Source organism: Musca domestica, unplaced genomic scaffold, assembly GCF_030504385.1.
Source record: "Musca domestica strain aabys unplaced genomic scaffold, Musca_domestica.polishedcontigs.V.1.1 18, whole genome shotgun sequence".
Classification (NCBI taxonomy): Eukaryota; Metazoa; Arthropoda; class Insecta; order Diptera; family Muscidae; genus Musca; species Musca domestica.
Genome location: NW_026712238.1, coordinates 11,090,437 through 11,112,340, shown reverse-complemented (window position 1 = coordinate 11,112,340; position 21,904 = coordinate 11,090,437). Strand labels below are relative to the sequence as shown.

General features: G+C 36.4%; 3 protein-coding genes and 1 long non-coding RNA gene across 4 annotated transcripts; 1 reads left to right on the top strand and 3 right to left on the bottom strand.

The window, feature by feature from the left end:
- Positions 1-2,291: 2,291 nt before the first annotated feature.
- Positions 2,292-3,002, bottom strand: LOC101889651 (uncharacterized). The gene has a single exon (XM_005187231.4). The coding sequence runs from the start codon at positions 2,911-2,913 to the stop codon at positions 2,536-2,538; it is 378 nt and encodes a 125-aa protein (XP_005187288.1). The 5' UTR covers positions 2,914-3,002; the 3' UTR covers positions 2,292-2,535.
- Positions 3,003-3,140: 138 nt separating this feature from the next.
- On the bottom strand, positions 3,141-9,797 carry LOC101889997 (odorant receptor 2a-like). Its single transcript, XM_005187233.3, has 3 exons — positions 8,958-9,797; positions 6,446-6,806; positions 3,141-6,312 (listed from the first exon to the last, which is right to left on the bottom strand). Exons 1-3 carry the CDS (start codon positions 9,722-9,724, stop codon positions 6,262-6,264), a joined length of 1,179 nt encoding a protein of 392 aa, XP_005187290.1. The 5' UTR covers positions 9,725-9,797; the 3' UTR covers positions 3,141-6,261.
- Positions 6,710-20,102, top strand: LOC131801865 (uncharacterized). Its single transcript, XR_009341940.1, has 2 exons — positions 6,710-6,799; positions 18,904-20,102. It is a non-coding gene; the product is annotated as an uncharacterized LOC131801865 (long non-coding RNA).
- On the bottom strand, positions 11,243-15,082 carry LOC101890159 (odorant receptor 2a-like). Its single transcript, XM_005187234.3, has 3 exons — positions 13,972-15,082; positions 11,732-12,092; positions 11,243-11,440 (listed from the first exon to the last, which is right to left on the bottom strand). The coding sequence occupies exons 1-3, from the start codon at positions 14,787-14,789 to the stop codon at positions 11,390-11,392; spliced, it is 1,230 nt and encodes a 409-aa protein (XP_005187291.1). The 5' UTR covers positions 14,790-15,082; the 3' UTR covers positions 11,243-11,389.
- Positions 20,103-21,904: the final 1,802 nt, after the last annotated feature.

Here is a 21,904-nt window from a genome sequence, read left to right as displayed (position 1 = left end):
TGCTGATGTTGCTGTAATGAGCCGCTTCACAGCAGATCTGGAAATGTGAAATATGAAGAGAACCGGATGCTTATTTCGGATTTTATAATCGTTTTGATTATTCAAAACGTTGTCCCTTTGTGGTGGAGGCACCAGAAGAAATGGTCTAATCTCTATCATCATTATAACAGATCTTATATTGATAGAAATATTAGGATGTGCCAAGTCTAAATGGAATCAAATGTTAAGTTCGTGTTTTTATGAGCTTCATGGATATTCAAAATTTTGACCCTTCGTCGTGGAGGTACCAGAAGGAGTGGACCCATATATCCTATCTTCACAGCAAATCTTGTTTTAGTAGAAATAATGGTACGAGAATCGTATGCTTATTTCGGATTTTATAATCGTTTTCATTATTCAAAACATGGAGTGGGGGAGATACCAGCAAAAATGGTCCGATCTCTACCATCTTTATAACAGATCTTGTGTGGATTAAAATATTGAGATGTACCAAGTCTGAATGTAATCGGGTGCTAATTTTGCGTTTTATGAGCTCCATGGATATTCAAGATTTCGATTTTTTTTGTTTGGAAGGGGGGGAAGGTACTGGAAGGAGTGGACCGTGGGATGTGTGAAATTTGAAGACAATCGTACTCTTACATCACACTTTTTTAAAAATTGTAATTAAACTAAATTTTGACCCTTTGTGGGGGAGGTACTTGATGGTGTGGACCGATGTTGTTCATTTTCGCACCTGACATAGTACTGACGCAAATATTAGGATTTGCAAAGTTGGAGCAAAATCTGATTTTCGTTCCTCTTTCTGTGCAGAAATATATTTTTTGAAAATTTCGACCTTTTGTGGGGGAGGTACCAGAAGAAGTGGTCCTAGGTATTCCATCTTAACACCAGACCTTGGATTAATAAAAATATTTTAATGTGCGAAATTTGAAGACAATCGGACTCTTACATCACATTTTATAAGAGTTGTAATTATTCAAAATTTTAACCGTTTGTGGGGGAGGTACTGGATAGAGTGGACCGATATTGTCCATAGTCGCACCTGACCTATCACTGACGCAAATATTAGGATTTGCAAAAGTTGGATCAAAATCGGATTATCCTTTCTCTTTCTTTGCAAAAAGTATATTTTTGAAAATATTGACATTTTGTGGGGGAGGTACCAGAAGGAATGGACCGATATTGCCCATCTCCGAACTCGATCTAAGTTTGACAATAATATTACGATGTACCAAGTGTGGATCGAATCGGATACTCCCTTCGAGAGTTATCGTGCGCACCAGCCAGACAGACGAAGGGACGGACGGACATGGCTAGATCGACTCCAAATGTTCTGAAACGGATTGGGTCCAAAGAGACCTAGGGTCTAAAGCCGTTATTCACGTCTTGGCCGTGTAGCCATATGGCTGAGGGTATAAAAAGCTGTTAGTTCGGCCGGGCCGAACTTTGAATACCCTCCACCATTTGGAACGAATTTTGAATTTTTCAAAAAAACGTTTAAAAAAATCTGTTAAAATCTTAAAAATACCAAATACAGCCGTTATATTGTGGTCTATACAAAGACGTAGACCTGCACAGGCAACTTTTGTCATAAGCCATTACAATATTCAAATGAGAAACTTAAAAAAATCGGTGAATAATGTAGCTAAAATCATCAAATTACCGAATATCGGGAGGTACTAATATATGGGGCCTAAACGAAGACTTAGACCTGCGTATACAATTTTCTGTCATAGGCTGTAGTTTCCATTTCGAGCTTCAAATATAAAATTTGAAAGAATTCTGGTGAATAATGTCGCTAAAATCATCAAAATACCGAATATAGGGAGGTACCATGATATGGAAACTAGACGAAAGCGTGGACCTGCATAGACAATTTTCTGCCACAGGCTGTAGTATCCATTACGAACTTCAAATACCAAATACCGAATCTCGGGATGTACCGTTATATGAGGGCTATACCAAAACGTGGACTAACATGGTCCATTTTCAATACCAAAAGTCCTGCTGACTTTATATACATTTGAGTAAAATTTTATCAGTCTACTTTAATTCGTTCAGAAGCTAGAGTGATTTTCATAGACGAACAGACGGACGGACATCGCTAAATCGACATAGAATTTTATGCTGATCAAGAATATATACTTTGTGGGGTTCAAAATGTATATTTCGAGGAATGAGAAACATAATATACCCTCCATACTATGGTGGAGGGTATAAAAACACTTCAATTACACTTCACAATACATTACCTCCGTTTCGAACCACAGTAAATAATTCCAAAAATAATATTTCGTTTTCTTAATACATTGTTTTAATTAATCGAAAGCACACATACGATACGATAGTAATTTGTTATACATACATTGATAGAGTCTAATTAAATGTAAACAAATATTTTTTCTGCACCCAAATATCCAAAAATTGTCCTTCTGCGGTTGAGGTGGTGGTGGTGGTGGTGGAGCCAATATTGATTTCATCCTTTTTGCTTTCCCTCATTCTATTTCATCTTATATCTCTTTAAGGTGAATTCTCCTACGAATAACAGTGACAGGTGTCACGACGACACATGCCCATCCAATGTTTCAGATTTTCACAATACATCTGGCACTTGGGATAGTGCGGATGATAGCGTGACTGTTCACGGCACAATTCCCGGTCCAAGGTGATGACGCGCGACTTGATGGCCACCGTTTTCAAATCTTTGATTTCATCATCGCCATTATCGACATTGGTGTGAACAATCTCTTCTGTATCATCGCCATCGTCCATATCATCGGGTACATCATCAGAGGTGTCGTCCACACCATCGCCATCCGCATCAATGCTCATCAGACGGCGTTTGAGATTCGATGCCTCGGCATAAATAGCCAATAGTGTCACCAAAATCAAACAGATTTGGAATAGTTTCATAATTCGGTTTTTGTTGTTATTTGCCTTGTGTTTTCTTCGAACGTTGCTTGTTTACTTTGCGGTATTAGTTTTCAAACTAAATCGTAATTTAAATGGTTAGAATTCAAAAAGCTAAGCTTTGTTCCCAGTTTAGGTTTATTTGTGTGTTTCTGTCGTTGGTTCCATTTCCCATTTCTTCTTATCAGTTCAATGTCAGAATTTATCAAATTCTTCGTTGCTTTTCTTCATTTTTTCGAATTGAAAACAAAACTAATCGCCCGCCGAAGAGGGAGTAAAGCTAATCGCCCAACGAAAATTATGTGGGTTTGGTTTTGAAGAACGATTTGTTGCAAAGTTTAGTTTTGGTTTTCTCTTATCAGCGTGGCAGTGCATTTGGATATCACGAATTCAAATCCAAAGAATGAAAACAAAATTGCAAGATTTATTTACGTTTTTTTTGCGGTCGCTCATTCACGAAGTTTCTTTTCGAACTATTTTTAGATACTGAAAGCGCCATAAGTGTGGGTGTTTTAGAACAGTTTTTGGAGACTATATCCGTTGTAGCACTTTTGGAGACTATAGACTTGCGTATTTAAAAATTATTTTTGGAGACTAAAGGCAATGGTATTTTAACATATTTTTTATATATTTGGAAACTATAGGCGTGGGTGTTTAAGAACTGTTTTGGAGACTATAGGTATGGGTATTTAAAAACTGTTTTTGGAGACTATAGGCGTGGGTATTTAAAGACTGGTTTTGGAGACTATGGGCGTGGGTATTTAAATACTGTTTTTGGAGACTATAGGCGTGATATTTAAATATTTTTTTTTTTTTGAGACTATAGGTGTGGGTATTTCAAGTCTGTTTTTGGAGACATATGTGTGGGTATTTAAAGACAGTTGTTGGAGACTATAGGTGTGAGTATTTAAATACTGTTTTTCGAGACTATAGGCGTGGGTATTTAAGGACTGTTTTTTGGAGAATAAAGGAGTGGGTATTTAAGGACTGTTTTTTGGAGAATATAGGCGTGTGTATTTAAGGACTGTTTTTTTGAGGCTATAGGCATTGGTATTTAAAGGCTGTTTTGGAGACTATAGGCGTGGGTATTTAAGGACTGTTTTTTGGAGACTATAGGCATTGGTATTTAAAGGCTGTTTTGGAGACTATAGGCGTGGGTATTTAAGGACTGTTTTTTGGCGACTATAGGCATTGGAATTTAAAGGCTGTTTTGGAGACTATAGGCGTGGGTATTTAAGGACTGTTTTTTGGAGACTATAGGCATTGGTATTTAAATGCTGTTTTGGAGACTATAGGCGTGGGTACTTAAGGACTGTTTTTTGGAGACTATAGGCATTGGTATTTAAAGGCTGTTTTGGAGAATATAGACGTGGAGACTAAAGGTGTTGGTATTTAAGGACTGTTTTTGGAGAATATAGACGTGGAGACTATGGGTGTGGGTATTTAAGGACTGTTTTTTGGAGACTTTTTTTTTTTTTTTTTGAGAATATAGACGTTGGAGACTATAGGCGTGATTTAATGAGGAATATTTTTGGAAACTCTAGGCGTGTGTCAATGCTGAATATTTTTTGGGGTTTTTGAGGAATATTTCTGGAGATTAATGGCATGGTTAGGGTTTTTCGGTGTTTATGAAATATTTTTGGAGACTACAGGCACGGATATTTATGGACAAGTTTGGGACACTGCAGACAGGGGTGTATAAGAAAACTTTAATAGATTAAAAACTATCTTCGTAGACTAAACACTCCATAACCCTGTAGATATTTTAGGACAATTTTAAAAGTAGGCATCCAATCGAGGGTAGTTAAGGACAATTACAGGATGAGATAAAAAAATCTGCAACAAAGTCAAACGCCATAATTTTTACATTTTTATACCCTCCACCATAGTATGGAGGCTATATTTGTCATTCCGTTTGTAGCACCTCGAAATATACATTTTAGACCCCACAAAGTATATATATTCTTGATCAGCATAAAATTCTATGTCGACTTAGCAATGTCCGTCCGTCTGTGGAAATCACTGTAGCTTCCGAACGAAATGAAGCCCCCATATAACTGTTCCTCCCAATACTCGGTATTTTGTTGATTTTAGCGACATTATTTACCGGAATTGTTTCAAATTAAGTATTTGAAGTTCGTAATAGATACTACAGCATAAGGCAGAAAATGGGCCATGTAGGTCCACGTCTTCGTATAGCCCCCATTTAATGATACCCCTCGATATTCGGTATTTTGATCATCTTAGTGTCATTATTCACCGAGTTCGTAATGGGAACTACAGTCTGTGACAAAAAATTGTCTGTGCTGGTCCACTTCTTCATATAGCCCCCATACAACGGTACCTCCCGATATTCGGTATTTTGATAATTTTAGCGACATTGTTTACCGGAATTGTTTCAAATTTGGTATTTGAAGTTCAAAATGGATACTACAGCCTACGACAGAAAACTGTCTATGCAGGTCCAGGTTTTCGTATAGGCCCCATATAACGATACCTTCAAATATTCGGTATTTTGATGATTTTAGCGTCATTATTCACTGGAGTAGTTTCAAATTACGTATTTAGATTTCGTAATAGAACCTACAGTATGTGACAGAAAATTGTCTATGTAGGTCCAGGTCTTCGTATAGGCCCCATATATCAGTACCTTCCTTTATTCGGTATTTTGGCGATTTTACGTACAATACTCACCGAAATTTTGAGATGTCGTATTTGAAGTTCGTAATGGATGCTACGCTTCACCGGGAATGGGCCAAAATACCGCAGAGCAAAATTCGGGCAGTGTGTGACGGTTTCATTGGCCGGTTTAAGGTCATAAAAATTATGGCATTTGACTTTGTTGCAGTTTTTTTGTCTCTCCCTGTATATAAACCTTGTTGGGTCTAAAATTATTATCTCGTTGAGTTACAAACGGAATGACGGCCTTAATATACCCCCCATACTATGTATGGTGGAGGGTAGAAAAATTCCAATCATTGTTGTGATTATTCCCATAAATGTTCCGCATTCCCATAAATTTTCCATTCCAAATTAAAATGGCATTTGAAAAGGTCGTTTGCATTAAATATTTACAGTTGCGGTTAAATGTTGTTCTCAATTTTATGTGAAGCAAAAGTAGCGAGGGTATTTTCAGAATATTTCTAAAGGACAATAAATCTGCTTTTCAAGCATAGCCTCTTTTATGGCCCTACTTTTCAATGATTCACAAATTTTTGACACAATTTTAGGGGAATTGAAATGATTTTAATTCGTTAAGAAATTAATTGTTTCATCGATTTAAACAATACGATTTAATCCAATTTAATTTATCTTCGCATCTCCAAATTGTATAGCTTCGAGTAAAGCCAATTAATTCACCTTATTCAAAACCGTAAAAACTGAATAGGCAGTTTTCATAATCTGAAAAATAAATCAAAAAAAAATTAAAATTTATAAACAGAATAAAAAAATAATTCTATAATAATATTTAATTAAATATTCTAAATTCAGATGTCAATACAAATACATATTCTAAATATCATCCTATATTTACCGTCACAAATGTGGGCAACATGACCGGTGTCAAATTGCCAGCCTTCAAACAATTCGTCACCTGGGCGCGCTGCAATACCAACAACAAGGCTTTTTTAAATCTCCCATCGCGGTCCATCCAATTTGTGGCGTAAATGGCATCGATTAAAAATTCATTGGCCTGACAATACAAATCGCCGAAATAGCAGAGAACCAAAATTTCAATTGTCACCGCACCAAAGAAAACCAAACTATTTAGAAGGCGGGAGAAATCATCGCCGACATAGAGAATATAAACGCCAATGATGCACTGAGCCAAACCAGTGGCAATGAATTGAGCAAGGCACGTGGTTGACAGGCACTCCTGGATAGTAAGGTAAAGTCTGTCAAATGAAACGAGAGGGAGAAAGGGAGAGAAAAAAGTAGTGAGAAATGTAGATTAAAATCAAATTAAACGAAATTCTTTAAATGGAAAACTCTATCCATAGGATTAGGATACGGATTTTTGGACGTCCACAGTTGAGAATTTTTTATTATTTCTAGAAGGATCTCAAGACGTCTCTAGATATGGATTTTTAAAGGATTTTATGACATCACTATAAGTGGATTTCCAATGAAGTTGAGAAGGGTTTTAGAGGTCTCCAAGATATCCCCTGGCACTGATATTTTTAATACATTTTCGAAGGATTTTCAGATGTCTTCAGACGTGGACTTTTTAACGAATTTTAGGACGTCCCCAGGCATACATTTTTTAATGAATTTTAGAAAGATTTTAAGACCTAAGGCGTGGATTTTTTAATGAATTCCAGAAACTCTCAAGGCGTGGATTTTTTAATGAATTCTAGAAACTCTCAAGGCGTGGATTTTTTAAAGAAATTTAGAAGGATTTTAAGATTTATCCAGGCGTGGATTTTTTAAAGGATTTTAGAAGGACTTTAAGTCATTCCCAGGCGTGGTATTTTTAAGAATTTTAGAAGGATTTTAAGACCTACCCAGGCGAGGATTTTTTTAAGAATTTTAGAAGGATTTTAAGAGCTACCCAGGCGTGGACTTTTTAATGAATTTTAGATGGATTTTAAGAGCTACCCAGGCGTGGACTTTTTAATGAATTTTAGAAGGATTTTAAGAGCTACACAGGCGTGGACTTTTTAATGAATTTTAGAAGGATTTTAAGAGCTACCCAGGCGTGGACTTTTTAATGAATTTTAGAAGGATTTTAAGAGCTACCCTGGCGTGGATTTTTTAAAGAATTGTAGAAGGATTTTAAGATTTATCCAGGCGTGGATTTTTTAAAGGATTTTAGAAGGACTTTAAGTCATTCCCAGGCGTGGTTTTTTTAAGAATTTTAGAAGGATTTTAAGACCTACCCAGGCGTGGATGTTTTAAAGGACTTTAGAAGGACTTTAAGTCATTCCCAGCCGTGGTTTTTTTAAGAATTTTAGAAGGATTTTAAGACCTACCCAGGCGTGGATTTTTTTAAAGGATTTTAGAAGGACTTTAAGTCATTCCCAGGCGTGTTTTTTTAAGAATTTTAGATAGATTTTAAGACCTACACAGGCGAGGACTTTTTAAAGAATTTTAGAAGGATTTTAAGACCTACCCAGGCGTGGATTTTTTAAAGAATTTTATAAGGATTTTAAGAGCTACCCAGGCGTGGACTTTTTAATGAATTTGTGAAGGACCTTAAGATATACCAAGGCATGGATTTTTTAATGAATTTGTGAAGTACTTGAAGACCTAACAAGGCTTGGATTTTTTTAATGAATTTTTTGAAGGACTTTAAGACCTAACAAGACCTGGATTTTTTAATGAATTTTTGAAGGACTTTAAGACCTAACAAGGCCTGGATTTTTTAATGAATTTTTTGAAGGACTTTAAAACCTAACAAGGCCTGGATTTTTTAATGAATTTTTGAAGGACTTAAAGACCTAACAAGGCCTGCATTTTTTAATGAATTTTTGAAGGACTTTATTGTATTTTTTAACGAATTTCAGAAGATGTTTTAAACATCTTTTTAAACGGTTTTTTAATGAATTTTAGAAGCCTTTTTAGACGTCTCAGTTCTGCAGTTTTTAGTAAATTTTAGATAGATTTTAAATAGTACCAGAAGTGGATTTTCAATGAATTTTAGAAATGTTTAAATACTTCCCAGCCGTACATTTTCAATGAATTTTGGAGTCTCCTTAAAACGCTTTTCATATGTTTTCTCTCCCCTAAAGAGCATCTATAGGTCATATTAGGTCATGTAGAAGACCTTATTCTTTCTATAAAAGTCCTTTAGTCGTTTATATTTACATGGAATACCCTTTTAAATGTCATCTTTTCAAAAACGGCCTTTAGAAGGTCATCTTTCCGAAGAAGTCCTTTCAATGTATTCCCTCTAAAGAAAATGTGTAAAAGGTTTTATGCAACCCTTTTGGAAAATTTTGTTTTTGTAGAAGAGGTAATTTCTACATGTAGATGAAAGTCCTTCTTAATGTCCTTTTCTAGTAGTATTCTCTATACGAAATTTCAAATATTAGTAATGTACTTACTCATGTACATGTTCATGATCCTTAACGCATTGACGCAACTCGCGATAAAAATCCTCCTGGGATAACTTCCCCTCTGGCGCTGGTACAGATGTCGACACAACTCCCAAATGTTTAATTCTCAAAGCCAAGGCACGAATATGGGCAATCAGGATAACAATATAGGCCTGAGGATAGGTGTCATTACCAAGATTTTGACTTAGCTGTGCAGACACTGCATAGATTTGAAAACAAATGGCGAAGAGGAAATACCTCTTCGATTCTCTCCAATCCCATGGCAGCCATGAAGGATACATAAGGACCCGCTCACTGGAAAAATACACCACCAATTGGCTTGTGGTTATGGCGCATACATACAAACGCAGGAAAATCATGAAGCATTTATGGGCCATGGCAATGCCATTCTTCAATTCCTGCTGTTGTTCCTCGGTGTTGGCTCGAACATCTAAACGTTCCAGCAGGAAACGAACCTCCAGCAATTTGCGACGTATCAGAAAAACATTAACGAATTTCAGACTTGAAAACACAACTGTCACAGTGACATAGAGATTTTGAAAAATTTCCGTGAGATTTTGGGAGAGAGTCAGATCCAATACCAAACTGAGGGGAAATAGAATGGTGGTCAAATTGAAGATAATGGCATAGGCCAGATAAGGTCTGAACCATTTGGAGTCACGTGATGGGGGTTGTAGGCCACACCATTTCCAGAGCAGCCAATGATATTTGAAGGCCTCCCATGTATTAGGGTGGGGAGAGAATAGCACTGACATCTTTCCAATATAAATGTTACAAAGAGGCACTTAAAGATTACGAATGGTTTCGTTGGTTGGTGTCCGTATTGCCTTTTGTGGCTTCGAGAGTTGTAACTGAACTGTGTTTCCATTGAAAAGCTTTTGAATAGGCTAATAGAAGAAAGAAGTTTTGCGGTTTCCTGTGACACTTCCCGCCAGACCACATAACACATCCACAATCCACGAAGTCAATATTTTGTGAATTGTTGATGTAATCTGACCACAATTTCTTTTATCCTATTCACTTTTGAGCTGCCACAGAGTGACAGGACCAACAAACAATGAGGCCTTTATACTGCCGGTCATTTAAATAGGATAACGGATTTTTTAATAAATTTTAAAAGGATTTTAAGACCTACCCAGGCTTGGATTTTTTAAAGAATTTTAGAAGAATTGGTTGGGTTTTAAACACCCAGGCGTGAATTTTTTAAAGAATTTTAGAAGGATTTAAAGACCTACACAGGCGTGGATTTTTTAAAGAATTTTAGAAGGATTTTAAGACCTACCCAGGAGTGGATTTTTTAAAGAATTTTAGAAGGATTTAAGTCCTACCCAGGAGTGGATTTTTTAAAAAATTTTAATAGGATTTTAAGACCTACCCAGACGTGGATTTTTTAAAGAATTTTAGAAGGATTTTAAGACCTACCCAGGCGTGGAGTTTTTAAAGAATTTTAAGACCTACCCAGGAGTGGATTTTTTAAAGAATTTTAGAAGGATTTTAAGACCTACCCAGGCGTGGAGTTTTTAAAGAATTTTAGAAGCATCTTAAGATCTACCCAGGCGTGTTTCTTTAAAGAGTTTTAGAAGGATTTTAAGACCTGCCCAGGCGTAGATTTTTAAAAGGATTTTAGAAGGATTTTAAGACCTGCCCAGGCGTAGATTTTTAAAAGAATTTTACAAGGATTTTAAGACCTGCCCAGGCGTAGATTTTTAAAAGGATTTTAGAAGGATTTTAAGACCTGCCCAGGCGTAGATTTTTAAAAGAATTTTACAAGGATTTTAAGACCTGCCCAGGCGTAGATTTTTAAAAGGATTTTAGAAGGATTTTAAGACCTGCCCAGGCGTAGATTTTTAAAAGAATTTTACAAGGATTTTAAGACCTGCCCAGGCGTAGATTTTTAAAAGGATTTTAGAAGGATTTTAAGACCAAGCAAGCGTGGAGTTTTTAAAGAATTTTACAAGGATTTTAAGGCCTACCCCGGCGTGGATTTTTAAAAGGATTTTAGAAGAATTTAAGACCAAGCAAGCGTGGAGTTTTTAGATAGATTTTTTTTATGGATTTTTAGAAGGATTTTAAAACCTCCAAAGCCGTGGAGTTTTTAGATAGATTTTTTTTTATGGATTTTTAGAAGGATTTTAAGACCTACCCAGGCTTGGATTTTTTATGAATTTTAAAGGGATTTTAAGACCTTCCCACCTATCTAAAACTGTGGCCACCTGCTCCGACTTTTATTAGCTATTTACCCTTCATTTCCATCCATTTAATGACATTTTCCGTTAATATTTGGATTTTATTGCAAATAATGACACGCAATAATTGTTGTTATTACATTTATATATATTTGCATGTAAATCGAGTTATGCTGCAACAAATATGCAATTTGTTCCATATCCTTGCTACATCCTGCAGATGGTGATGGTCATTTAATTAACTTCATTTAATACAGTAAAAGCTGAATAAGCAGTTTTCATAATCTGTAATTGAATAAACAAGTAGCAAATTAATATTATTAATTGAGAATAAATATGAAAGTATGTGTGTGTGTGTGTGCAGAGAGGACAGGACAATATCCGATACACTTTGGGGACAAAGTGTTTACATAATCCGATAAAATATCTATTAATTATTATTATACAAATAGTATATGATTTTCAATGAATATTATAGTCTATTATTGGCCAAAAGCAGAGGAAATCATAAATGACAGGCTATCATACATTTACACACACAGGCACACATCTGAAAGCCTTTTCAGAATAACCTACCTTCACAAACGTTGGCAATCGCACCGGTATCAAATTGCCTGCCTTCAAACAATCCGCCTGCTGTGAACGTTGCAACAACAACAGCAATGCCTTTTTAAAACGTTCATCCTTGTCGATCCAATTGCAATCGTAAATGGCATCGATTAGAAAATCATTGGCCCGACAATACAAATCGCCAAAATAGCAAAGAATTAATATTTCAATTGTTATGGCTCCGAAAAACATAAAACTATTCAAAAGTCGCGAAAAATCCGACCCGACATAAATGATATAAACCCCAATGGTACACTGGGCCAGTCCGGTGGCCACAAATTGTGCTAGACACGTCTTCGATATGCACTCTTGAATGGTGAGATAGAGTCTGGAAAAGAGAATATAAAAAAATTATAGTTCTACCGAGGGTAGATCTTTTTTTGATTTTAAATTAATTTTTAAATTAATTTGGAAGGATTTTTAGACGTCTCTTGGCATGGATTTTTATTGCATTTTATGAGGATTTTTAGACCTCATAAGGCGTGGATTTTTTAATGAATTTTAGAACCTTCAAAGGCGAGGATTATCTAATGAATTTTAGAACCTTCAAAGGCGAGGATTATATAATGAATTTCAGAAGAATTTTAAGACCCTCTAAGGCGTGGATTTTTTAATAAATTTTGGACGAATTTTAAGAACTTCTAGGCGTGGATTTTTTAATGAATTTTAGAAGAATTTTAAGACCTTCTAAGGCGTGGATTTTTTAATGAATTTTAGAAGAATTTTAAGACCTTCTAAGGCGTGTATTTTTTAATGAATTTTAGAAGAATTTTAAGACCTTCTAAGGCGTGTATTTTTTAATGAATTTTAGAAGAATTTTAAGACCTTCTAAGGCGTGGACTTTTTAATGAATTTTAGAAGAATTTTAAGACTTTCAGAGGCGTGTATTTTTTTTACTGAATTTTGGAAGAATTTTAAGACCTTCTAAGGCGTGGATTTTTTTTAACGAATTTTAGAAGAATGTTAAGACACTCTAAGGCGTGGATTTTTTTTATGAATTTTAGAAGAATTTTAAGGCCTTCTAAGGCGTGGATTTTTTATGAATTTTAGAAGAATTTTAAGACCTTCTAAGGCGTGGTTTTTTTAATGAATTTTAGAAGAATTTTAAGACCTTCTAAGGCGTGGTTTTTTAAAGAATTTTAGAAGGATTTTAAGACCTACCCAGGCCTGGATTTTTTAAAGAATTTTAGAAGGATTTCAAGACCTACCCAGGCCTGGATTTTTTAATGAATTTTGGAAGGATTTTAAGACCTTCTAAGGCGTGGTTTTTTAAAGAATTTTAGAAGGATTTTAAGACCTACCCAGGCCTGGATTTTTTAAAGAATTTTAGAAGGATTTCAATACCTACCCAGGCCTGGGTTTTTTAGTGAATTTTGGAAGAATTTTAAGACCTTCTGGGCGTGGATTTTTTAATGAATTTTAGAAAAATTTTAAGACTATCTAAGGCGAGGATTTTTTAATGAATTTTAGAAGAATTTTAAGACCTTCTGAGGCGTGTATTTTTTTTTACTGAATTTTGGAAGAATTTTAAGACCTTCTAAGGCGTGGATTTTTTTTAACGAATTTTAGAAGAATGTTAAGACACTCTAAGGCGTGGATTTTTTTTATGAATTTTAGAAGAATTTTAAGGCCTTCTAAGGCGTGGATTTTTTATGAATTTTAGAAGAATTTTAAGACCTTCTAAGGCGTTGTTTTTTTAATGAATTTTAGAAGAATTTTAAGACCTTCTAAGGTGTGGATTTTTTAATGAATTTTAAAAGAATTTTTATACCTTCTAGGGCGTTCAATTTTTTAATGAATTTTAGAAGAATTTTAAGACCTTCTAAGGCGTGCAATTTTTTAATGAATTTTAAAAGAATTTTTATACCTTCTAGGGCGTGCAATTTTTTAATGAATTTTAGAAGAATTTTAATATCTCCGATGGAGTGGAATTTTTTAATTAATTTTACAGGGACTTTAAGACGTCTCCAGGCATGGATTTTTTAAAGAATTTTTGAAGGAATTTTAAGACCTTCTAAGGCGTGGATTTTTTAATGAATTTTGGAAAGATTTTAAGACCTTCTAAGGCGTGGTCACATCGGACTATGTTTGCCTTAATAAAAAAAATCACGCACTCCCTGGATGCGATATTTTTTATTATTATCCTTACCCCCACAAGTATCCTGTCTCTTTTACTAAAAAATGTTTTTCATATCCTATTAACTTACTCATGAACAATTTGATGATCCTTAACACAATTGACCAATTCTCGATACAATTCATCATCGGAAAGTTTCTTAGATGACGATGATGGCGATGAGACGTCTCCTGCTGCTGTCGCTGACAACGCCTCCCCCAGTGCCTTGATGCGCAACCCCAATGCCCGAATGTGAGCAATCAATACCACAATGTAGGCCTGCGGGTAGGTATCACTGCCAAGATTTTGCACCGTCTGCACCGACACCGTATAGACCTGATAGCAATGGGCGAATAAGAAATTACGCTTCGATGCCTTCCAATCCCAGGGAAACCATGACGGATACATTAGTACCCGTTCCTTGGATAGATAAACCACCAATTGACTGGTGATGACAGCACACGTATAGAAGCGAAAGAATGCCATAAACCATTTATGTGACGTTTGAATGCCATGGCGTAACTCTTGCCGTTGTTCCGGCGTCGTGGCTCTCACATCCAAACGCTCCAGTATCCAACGTACCTCCAACAGCTTGTGACGTACCGTAAAAATGTTGATAAACTTAAGACTGCAAATCACGTCGGTTATTGTCACATAGAGATTTTCGCATAATTCCGTTAGATTCTGGGAAAGTATCAAATCGACAATGAGGGTGATGGGAAACATTAGGGTGGTGGTCACATTCAGGACGATGGCATAAATCAGATAGGGATTAAACCATCTGGAGTTGCGTTTTGGCGGATGTAAGCCACAAAATTTCCATAAAATCCAATGGTTACGAAATGCTTGCCAGGTATGGATTTTATTGGAGGCAGATGACGAGGACGACGCCATTGGCTGCAACGCCATTTGGAATCCCCCCAATAATAGATTGATGTGTCAAACTAACCAACAAATTGCCGCATAAAATTCCCACTCTCCGGCAACTTTGATTTCTTTTTTTTTTTGCGTCCGTCAACAAATACTGCTGCAATGTGTTGTTTCCTGTATCCGCTCTAGCTTTCGTTTCCGTTTCACTTTACACAGCGAATTGGTTCGGTCGCTGTTCGGTCGTAAACCAAATTTTTCAATAAAAATCCGTTCAAACGAATGGACGAACAACTTGAATTCCTTGATGCTTTTAACGAGGGCTACAATGATGCTCGCCGGTTTTATATGGAGCTTGTTTTAACACCGTCATCACCGACACCAGCACCACCACCATTGCCCATAAATTTCACCAAAGTGCTAAAGAGAATGTTTGCTGCACGCAATCTAAAGGAAAACACTTGCAAATGTTGATTTTTACTAGGCGACATGGAACAGTGTTGTGAGAATTGTTAAAATTCGGAATGTTAACAACATATATCCAGTAAGGAAAGGTCAAAAGTCTGGCGGGGCCGATTACAGTGTGGGATAAAAAACTGCAACAAAGTCAAACGCCATATTTTTTACATTTTTATACCCTCCACCATACTATGGAGGGTATATTAACCTTGTCATTTCGTTTGTAACTCCTCGAAATACTCATGTAAGACCCAACAAAGTATCTATCTTCTTGATCTGTCTGTTTGTGTGTCCGTCTGTCTGTTGTAATCACACTATTTTTCGAACGAATCGAGATATAAGGCTAAAATATTGCGGATATGTTTATTTTGCCGGTAGGCAGGTAAAGTTCGTAAATGGGCTATGTAGGTCCCATTTTTCGTATAGCCCCCATATAACGGTACCTCCCGATATTCGGTATTTTGATGATTTTAGCGAAATTATTCACCGGAATTTTTTTTAAATTTTGTATTTGCAGTTCGTAATGCCTATGACAGAAAATTGTCTATTCAGATCCAGGTCTTCGTATAGGCCCCATATATCAGTACCTACCTATATTCTGTATTTTGACGATTTTAGGTACAATACTCACGGAAATTGTTTGAGATCTCGTATTTGAAGTTCGTAATGGATGCTACAGACTGTGAGAGAAAATTGTCTATGCAAGTCCAGGTTTTCCTATAGCTCCGATGTAACGGTACCTCCCTATATGCGGAATTTTGATGAATTAAAACCGTTTATTTCAAGTTTCAAATTTGAATATGGTAATGGCTTATGACAACAATGCCTATGTAGGTCCACATCGCATAGACCCCAATATAACCGCTATATTCGGAATTTTTAAGTTTTTATTATAATATTTTAAAGATTTTATTTTTTGAAAATTTCCAAATTTGTTCAAATGGTGGAGGGTATTCAAACTTTTTTTTTTTAATTTTATTGAATGAAAGCAAAAAATGTTTGGCACAAATTATAACCTTTAAACGGCCAATGAAACCGTCACACGCTGCCCGAATGTTGCTCTGCGGTATTTTGGTCCATTCCCGGCGAAGCGCCTGCTTGAGGTGTTCAACATTTTGGTATTTTTTAGTGCCAACCTTTTCTTTCCAAAATACTCCAGACCCAATAGTCCAACGGATTGGTGTCCAGAGATTTTGGTCGCCATTGTGCGCTGGAAATGAAGAGAGGAGCCTCATGTTGTAACCATTTTTGTGCTGAGTGCGATGGTGCTGAGTCCTGGAATTTCCAAGGTCTGCAGCCAAAATGTTTGCATGCCCAAGGCTTTAATACACCCTTGGCCAAGCGCCGGCCAAGTTGATGGTGTGGACCGCCATAACAGCCGATGGTCGCTCTTTGCTCGTATTAATCGACTGAGGCGACCATCGGCTGTTATGGCGGCCCACACCATCAACTTGGCCGGCGCTTGAGTTCTGGTGGCCAACCGAAGGTGCACATTTCCAGCTGACCTCGATAAACACGATCATTTTGTTTGTTTACAAACTGCTGGACAACGAATGTTTTCTCATCGGAGAAAGCCAAATTCGGCAGTTCACCACTTTCAGCCTAGCGAAGCAAATCTTTAGCCCTTTTGAGTCCATTTTCTTTCTGTTGCGGTGTAAGTTCTTGCACTTTTTGGAGTTTCAATGGCTTTACCCCGAGCTCATTTTTCAATATTTGCCGAATGGAATATTGCGATATGTGTTAAGCTCATGAGCCATTTTTCGGCCACTGCGACGCGGGTTTCGATCAAATCGTTTCTTTACTTTTCGAACCATTTCTGCTAATATTGCTGTTTTCTTCCGTCCACTTCCTTGACGTCGGGCTACGCTACCAGTATCACGGTTACGAGCGATGGTACGAGACACAAGAGATTTATTCACATTTAAATGCTGGAGTGCTCTAACGATAGCCACTTGTGGTTTTCCAGCCAAATATAAAGAAAGCACACTATCACGCTTGAATTCCATCACGAATAACTTTTTTCTGTAAAATTCTCACCAATCTGCTTGGGTACGCTTGTAAACAATATAATGAGCTGTGACTGGAATAATTTTAAAAGCTGTCGGACGAGTGGCTTAGAAATGACGGCAGTCTGAATTTGGTTGCAGTTTTTTCATCTCACCCTGTATGCCATGAGTACTAAAATGCACATTTGATATTATTTGGAATTATGTGAACGGATAGTGGTAAAAACTTGAAAATCAATTCGTGGAAGAAGGGTTGAGTATGTGGTTTTGGAAAATTTAAAAACTGTACTAAGTGGTACTTGAGGGCAGTGAAAATATTTTTCGTAGGAAAAATAGAAATTTTTACGAACAAAATCCCTTGTTGTTGTCCTAAGATTCAGCTATTGTTTATGTTCTATAGGCATACTGATTTCATTCATTCTTAATTCGCCTTCAAAACACTGTGCCCCATACAAGCCCGAAAAATGAAATCAAGTGCAAAAATAAAATAGATTTTTCTCACTCCCTCCCAGCAACAATCTCTCCCACTCAACATTCGACATTGTCCGTTCTAACGAAATTACCGCCATAATTTGGTTTTATTTTGCCAAGCATTTTTATTTTTTTTTTTTTTTTTTGCCACCAAACAAATTGAAAATGACCATCAGCTGCATTCCTTCACGCATTTCAAATAATTGCCAACAGTTGACAACTTTGGCAATTTCACCAAACTCTTGTTAAAAAAATGACAATTGTTTGGTTGGTGGTCGGGGGAGAATGGTGAAATAAGAGATTTGCAATGATTCCTTCTACTTTCCATTACTTTTATTATGTTTAAAGCGGGGAGGGTGGCAGAGAAATAAAAATAAATTTTTAATGTATCTTTTTTTTTTGCCACGGCGCTCTCCGCATGACAAAATCGAATTCGTAAAACCAATAATTTACAGTTAAATGGTCATTTCATAAATTTTTGATTTGAAATGGAATTTAGAAAGAGAGTGTGAATGTTGTCACCAATTATTGGCCATCATAAAAAGCAGCATTTCCATGGGTCAATCATAAATTCTAATGGCAATTTGAAATCCACTTTTCTTTCCACATGAATTGTTAATAGTTTAATGGATGGATCAATTGTTGGAATGTTTAAAAATTTAGCAAATTTAGTTTTTGTGTAGATATTTTAAATGGTTATTGTTTTAAGAAAAAATATGCAATACGAATGGTTTTTATACCCTCAGCCATATGGCTAGAGAGGGTATATATAATTTGATACGGCCAAAAAGTTCCTCATCGAAATAACGTTTTTAGACCCTAGGTCTCTTTGGACCAGATCCGTTTCAGGACATTTGGATTCGATCTAGCGGTGTCCATCCTTCAGTTTGTCTGTATAGCTGGTGTATACGATAACTCTCGAAGGGAGTATCCCAACATAGATCGAGTTCGGAGATGGGTAATGTCGATCCACTCCCTCTGATAACTCCACCAAAAAAAGGCGAAATTTTCAAAAATATCATTTTACTGCACTGAAAGATAAAGAATAATTCGATTTTGAACCAATTTTGCAAATCCTAACATTTGCATCAGTGATAGGTCATCAGATAGGTCATTAAATACCTCCCCCATAAAGGAATAATTATAACTCTTATAAAATGTGACTTAATAGTCCGATTGTCTTCAAATTACACACATTACAATATTTTTATTAACCCAAGGTCTGGTATGAAGATGGAATATATCGGTCCACTCCTTCTGGTACCTCCCACACAAAGGGTCACAATCTTGAAAATCCATGAAGCTCATAAAACGTGAAACAACCCTTTCCATTCAGACTTTGGCACATATCAATATTTCTATCAACACAAGATCTGTTATAAAGATGGTAGAGTTCCGATAATTTCTTCTGATACCTCCCCCACAAAGGATCAAAATTTAAAAAAATCCATGAAGCTCATAAAACGCGAATTTAACATCCGATTCCAATCAGACTTGGCACATCTCAAATTTTCCTTCAACACAAGATTTTTTACAAAGATGGTAGAGATTGGACCATTCCTTCTGGTATCTCCCCCACAAAGGGTCAAAGTTTCGAATAACTAATACGATCATAAAATTCGAAATAAGCATTGGGTTATCTTCGAATTTCACACATCCAATTATTTCTACTAACACAAGAAGGTTGAATGTATCGGCCCACTCCTTCCGGTACCTACCCGCAACAGAAAGAAAATAGACTCAAGAGAACTGCCGAATTTGGTTTTCTCCGACAAACAAACAAAATGATCGTGTTTACTTGCCAAAGAGGTCAGCTAAAAATGTGCACCTTCGGTTCACCACAAGAACTCAAGCGTCGGCCATGATGATGGTGTGGGCCGACAAAACAGCCGATGGTCGCTCTCCGCTCGTATTAATCGACCGTAGCATCAGAATAAATGCCAAATATTATTTCGAAAATATTCTGAAGGGTGTATTAAAGCCTTGGATACACAAACATTTTGGCCGCAGACCTCGAACATTCAAATAGGACTCAGCACCATCGCACTCAGCACACGCCACCCAAGAATGGTTACAACATGAGGTCCCTCGCTTCATTTCTCCGGATACCAATCCGTTCTTCGCTTCAAATCTCCGGATACCAATCCGTTGGACTATGGTGTCTGAAGTATTTTGGAATGCAATGTTGGCACTAAAAAATACCAAAGTGTCGATCACCTCAAGTATGCTCCTCGCCGGGAATGGACCAAAATACCGCAGAGCAACATTCGGGCAGCGTGTGACGGTTTCATTGGCCGTTTGAAGGCCATAATTCGTGCAAAAGTTGACCAAGTCGAACAAATCTAAACTTATTCTAAAATTTTATGCTGTAAATTCATTCATTCATTCATTCAATAAAATTTAAAAAAAGTAAAAATTATGGCATTTGACTTTGTTGCAGTTTTTCTATCTCACGCTGTATGTTCTATAATTATACGAAAAGTACTAAATGGTAATACATTTGGTATTGGGTGAAGGATAGGGCTGGAATCCTCAAATTTAATATAGAGGTCTGTGTAGGTATCTGGAATATAGATATGAAGGCGGTTTCGGAAATATGTACTATAATTGTACGAAAAGCACAAAATAGTACTCAATTTTGTATTGGGTGAATTGATAGGGCTGGAATCTCAAATTTGATAGTGAGGTTTCTGTTGGTATCTGTAATATAAATATGAAGGTGGTCTCAGAAAAGTGTTCTATAAATGTTGGAAAAGTACTAAATTTTATATTGAGTGAATGTATAGAGCTAGAATGCCGAAATTTTACCTGGTGGCGGTTTTGCAAACACGTACTATAATTGTTCGAAAAGTACTAAATCGTACTGATTTTGGATCAATATTGGTGTCTAGGATGGAGAGATGGCGTTTGATAAGCGTACTAAATTTTTCTAAATTTGGTATTGGGTAAAAGGATAGAACTGAAATTTTATATTGAGGTCACTGTTGGTTTCTAGGATTTACATATGGAGACGTTGAAATAGTTATTTCTTCCGAAGGTAGAACTAAAATCACAAATTTTCTAAAAATGCGGGTGATATCCGAGCCTTGTTTTGGTAATGAGCCGAAGAGGACGCGATAATTTTTCATTTCATTTTTTCATACCAGAAGAATTCAGATTCTGATCTACCATATAATTGGGCTATGTTTAGGAAATTGTGGTAAAACTGGTTCCTATACAAATATAACAAATGGCTTTTTATATATCAGCAAAGTTTTAATTTTTGCCAAAGTTTTAATTTTGCAAAAAAAAACAAGGCTGCTTGAACAAGGTTACCTTTTTATACCCTCCACCTTGGAAAGGAGGGTATATTAACTTTGTCATTCCGATTGTAACATCCTTAATTATTCGTATTAGACCCCATAAAGTATATATATTCATAATCAGCATAAAATTCTAAGTCGATTTAACGATGTCCATCTGTCTGTCTGTCCATCTGTATGTCTGTTGAAATCACGATACAGCCCACATTATTTGACGTAGGGCGCCAAAATTTAGCGGAGCAATTTGCATTGTGTCTAGGATGGTTGGTATTGAAAATGAGATATATCTATATTTAATGGTTTTTGCCACATTTTTTCACTGATTTGTCTAAAAATTGGTATTTGTGGGTCATAATGGGTCCTAGTTCGTGTGGCGAGATGTTGTAATTATAGGTCCACGTTTTGGTATAGCAACATATAACGGTACCTCCCGATATTCGGCATTTTAATGGTTTTTGCCACATTTCTTCTAATGTTTCTTTTACCCTAAGGTGGAGAGTATTAAAAGTTTGGCCCGGCCGAACTTAATGTTTTTTAATTCTACCATGCTACCGATAAACTTTGTCCCAATAAAAATGTATGCTTCTTTCTATGTTTCCCGTAAACAAAAACAATAGCCCTCTACCTGTCCAGCATTTTGATTGCTGCCGACATTTACATTGGCTTAAATCAATGGACAATTTCATTTAAATTGGATGCCATGGCAATGGGGGAATAATTCACAAATCCCTTCATGGCTTTCGTCACACCTAACGCCGGCAATAATGGTGCTCCATATACTAATACACATGCAAATAATTACAATTGAAGAAGAAGAATACTCTTCTTTTTTATTACCTTCGACCAATAAAAAAATGCTTAAGCCCAGCGCAGCACTTTAGCAATATCGCCTTAATGGGAAGGTGAAATACACATTGCC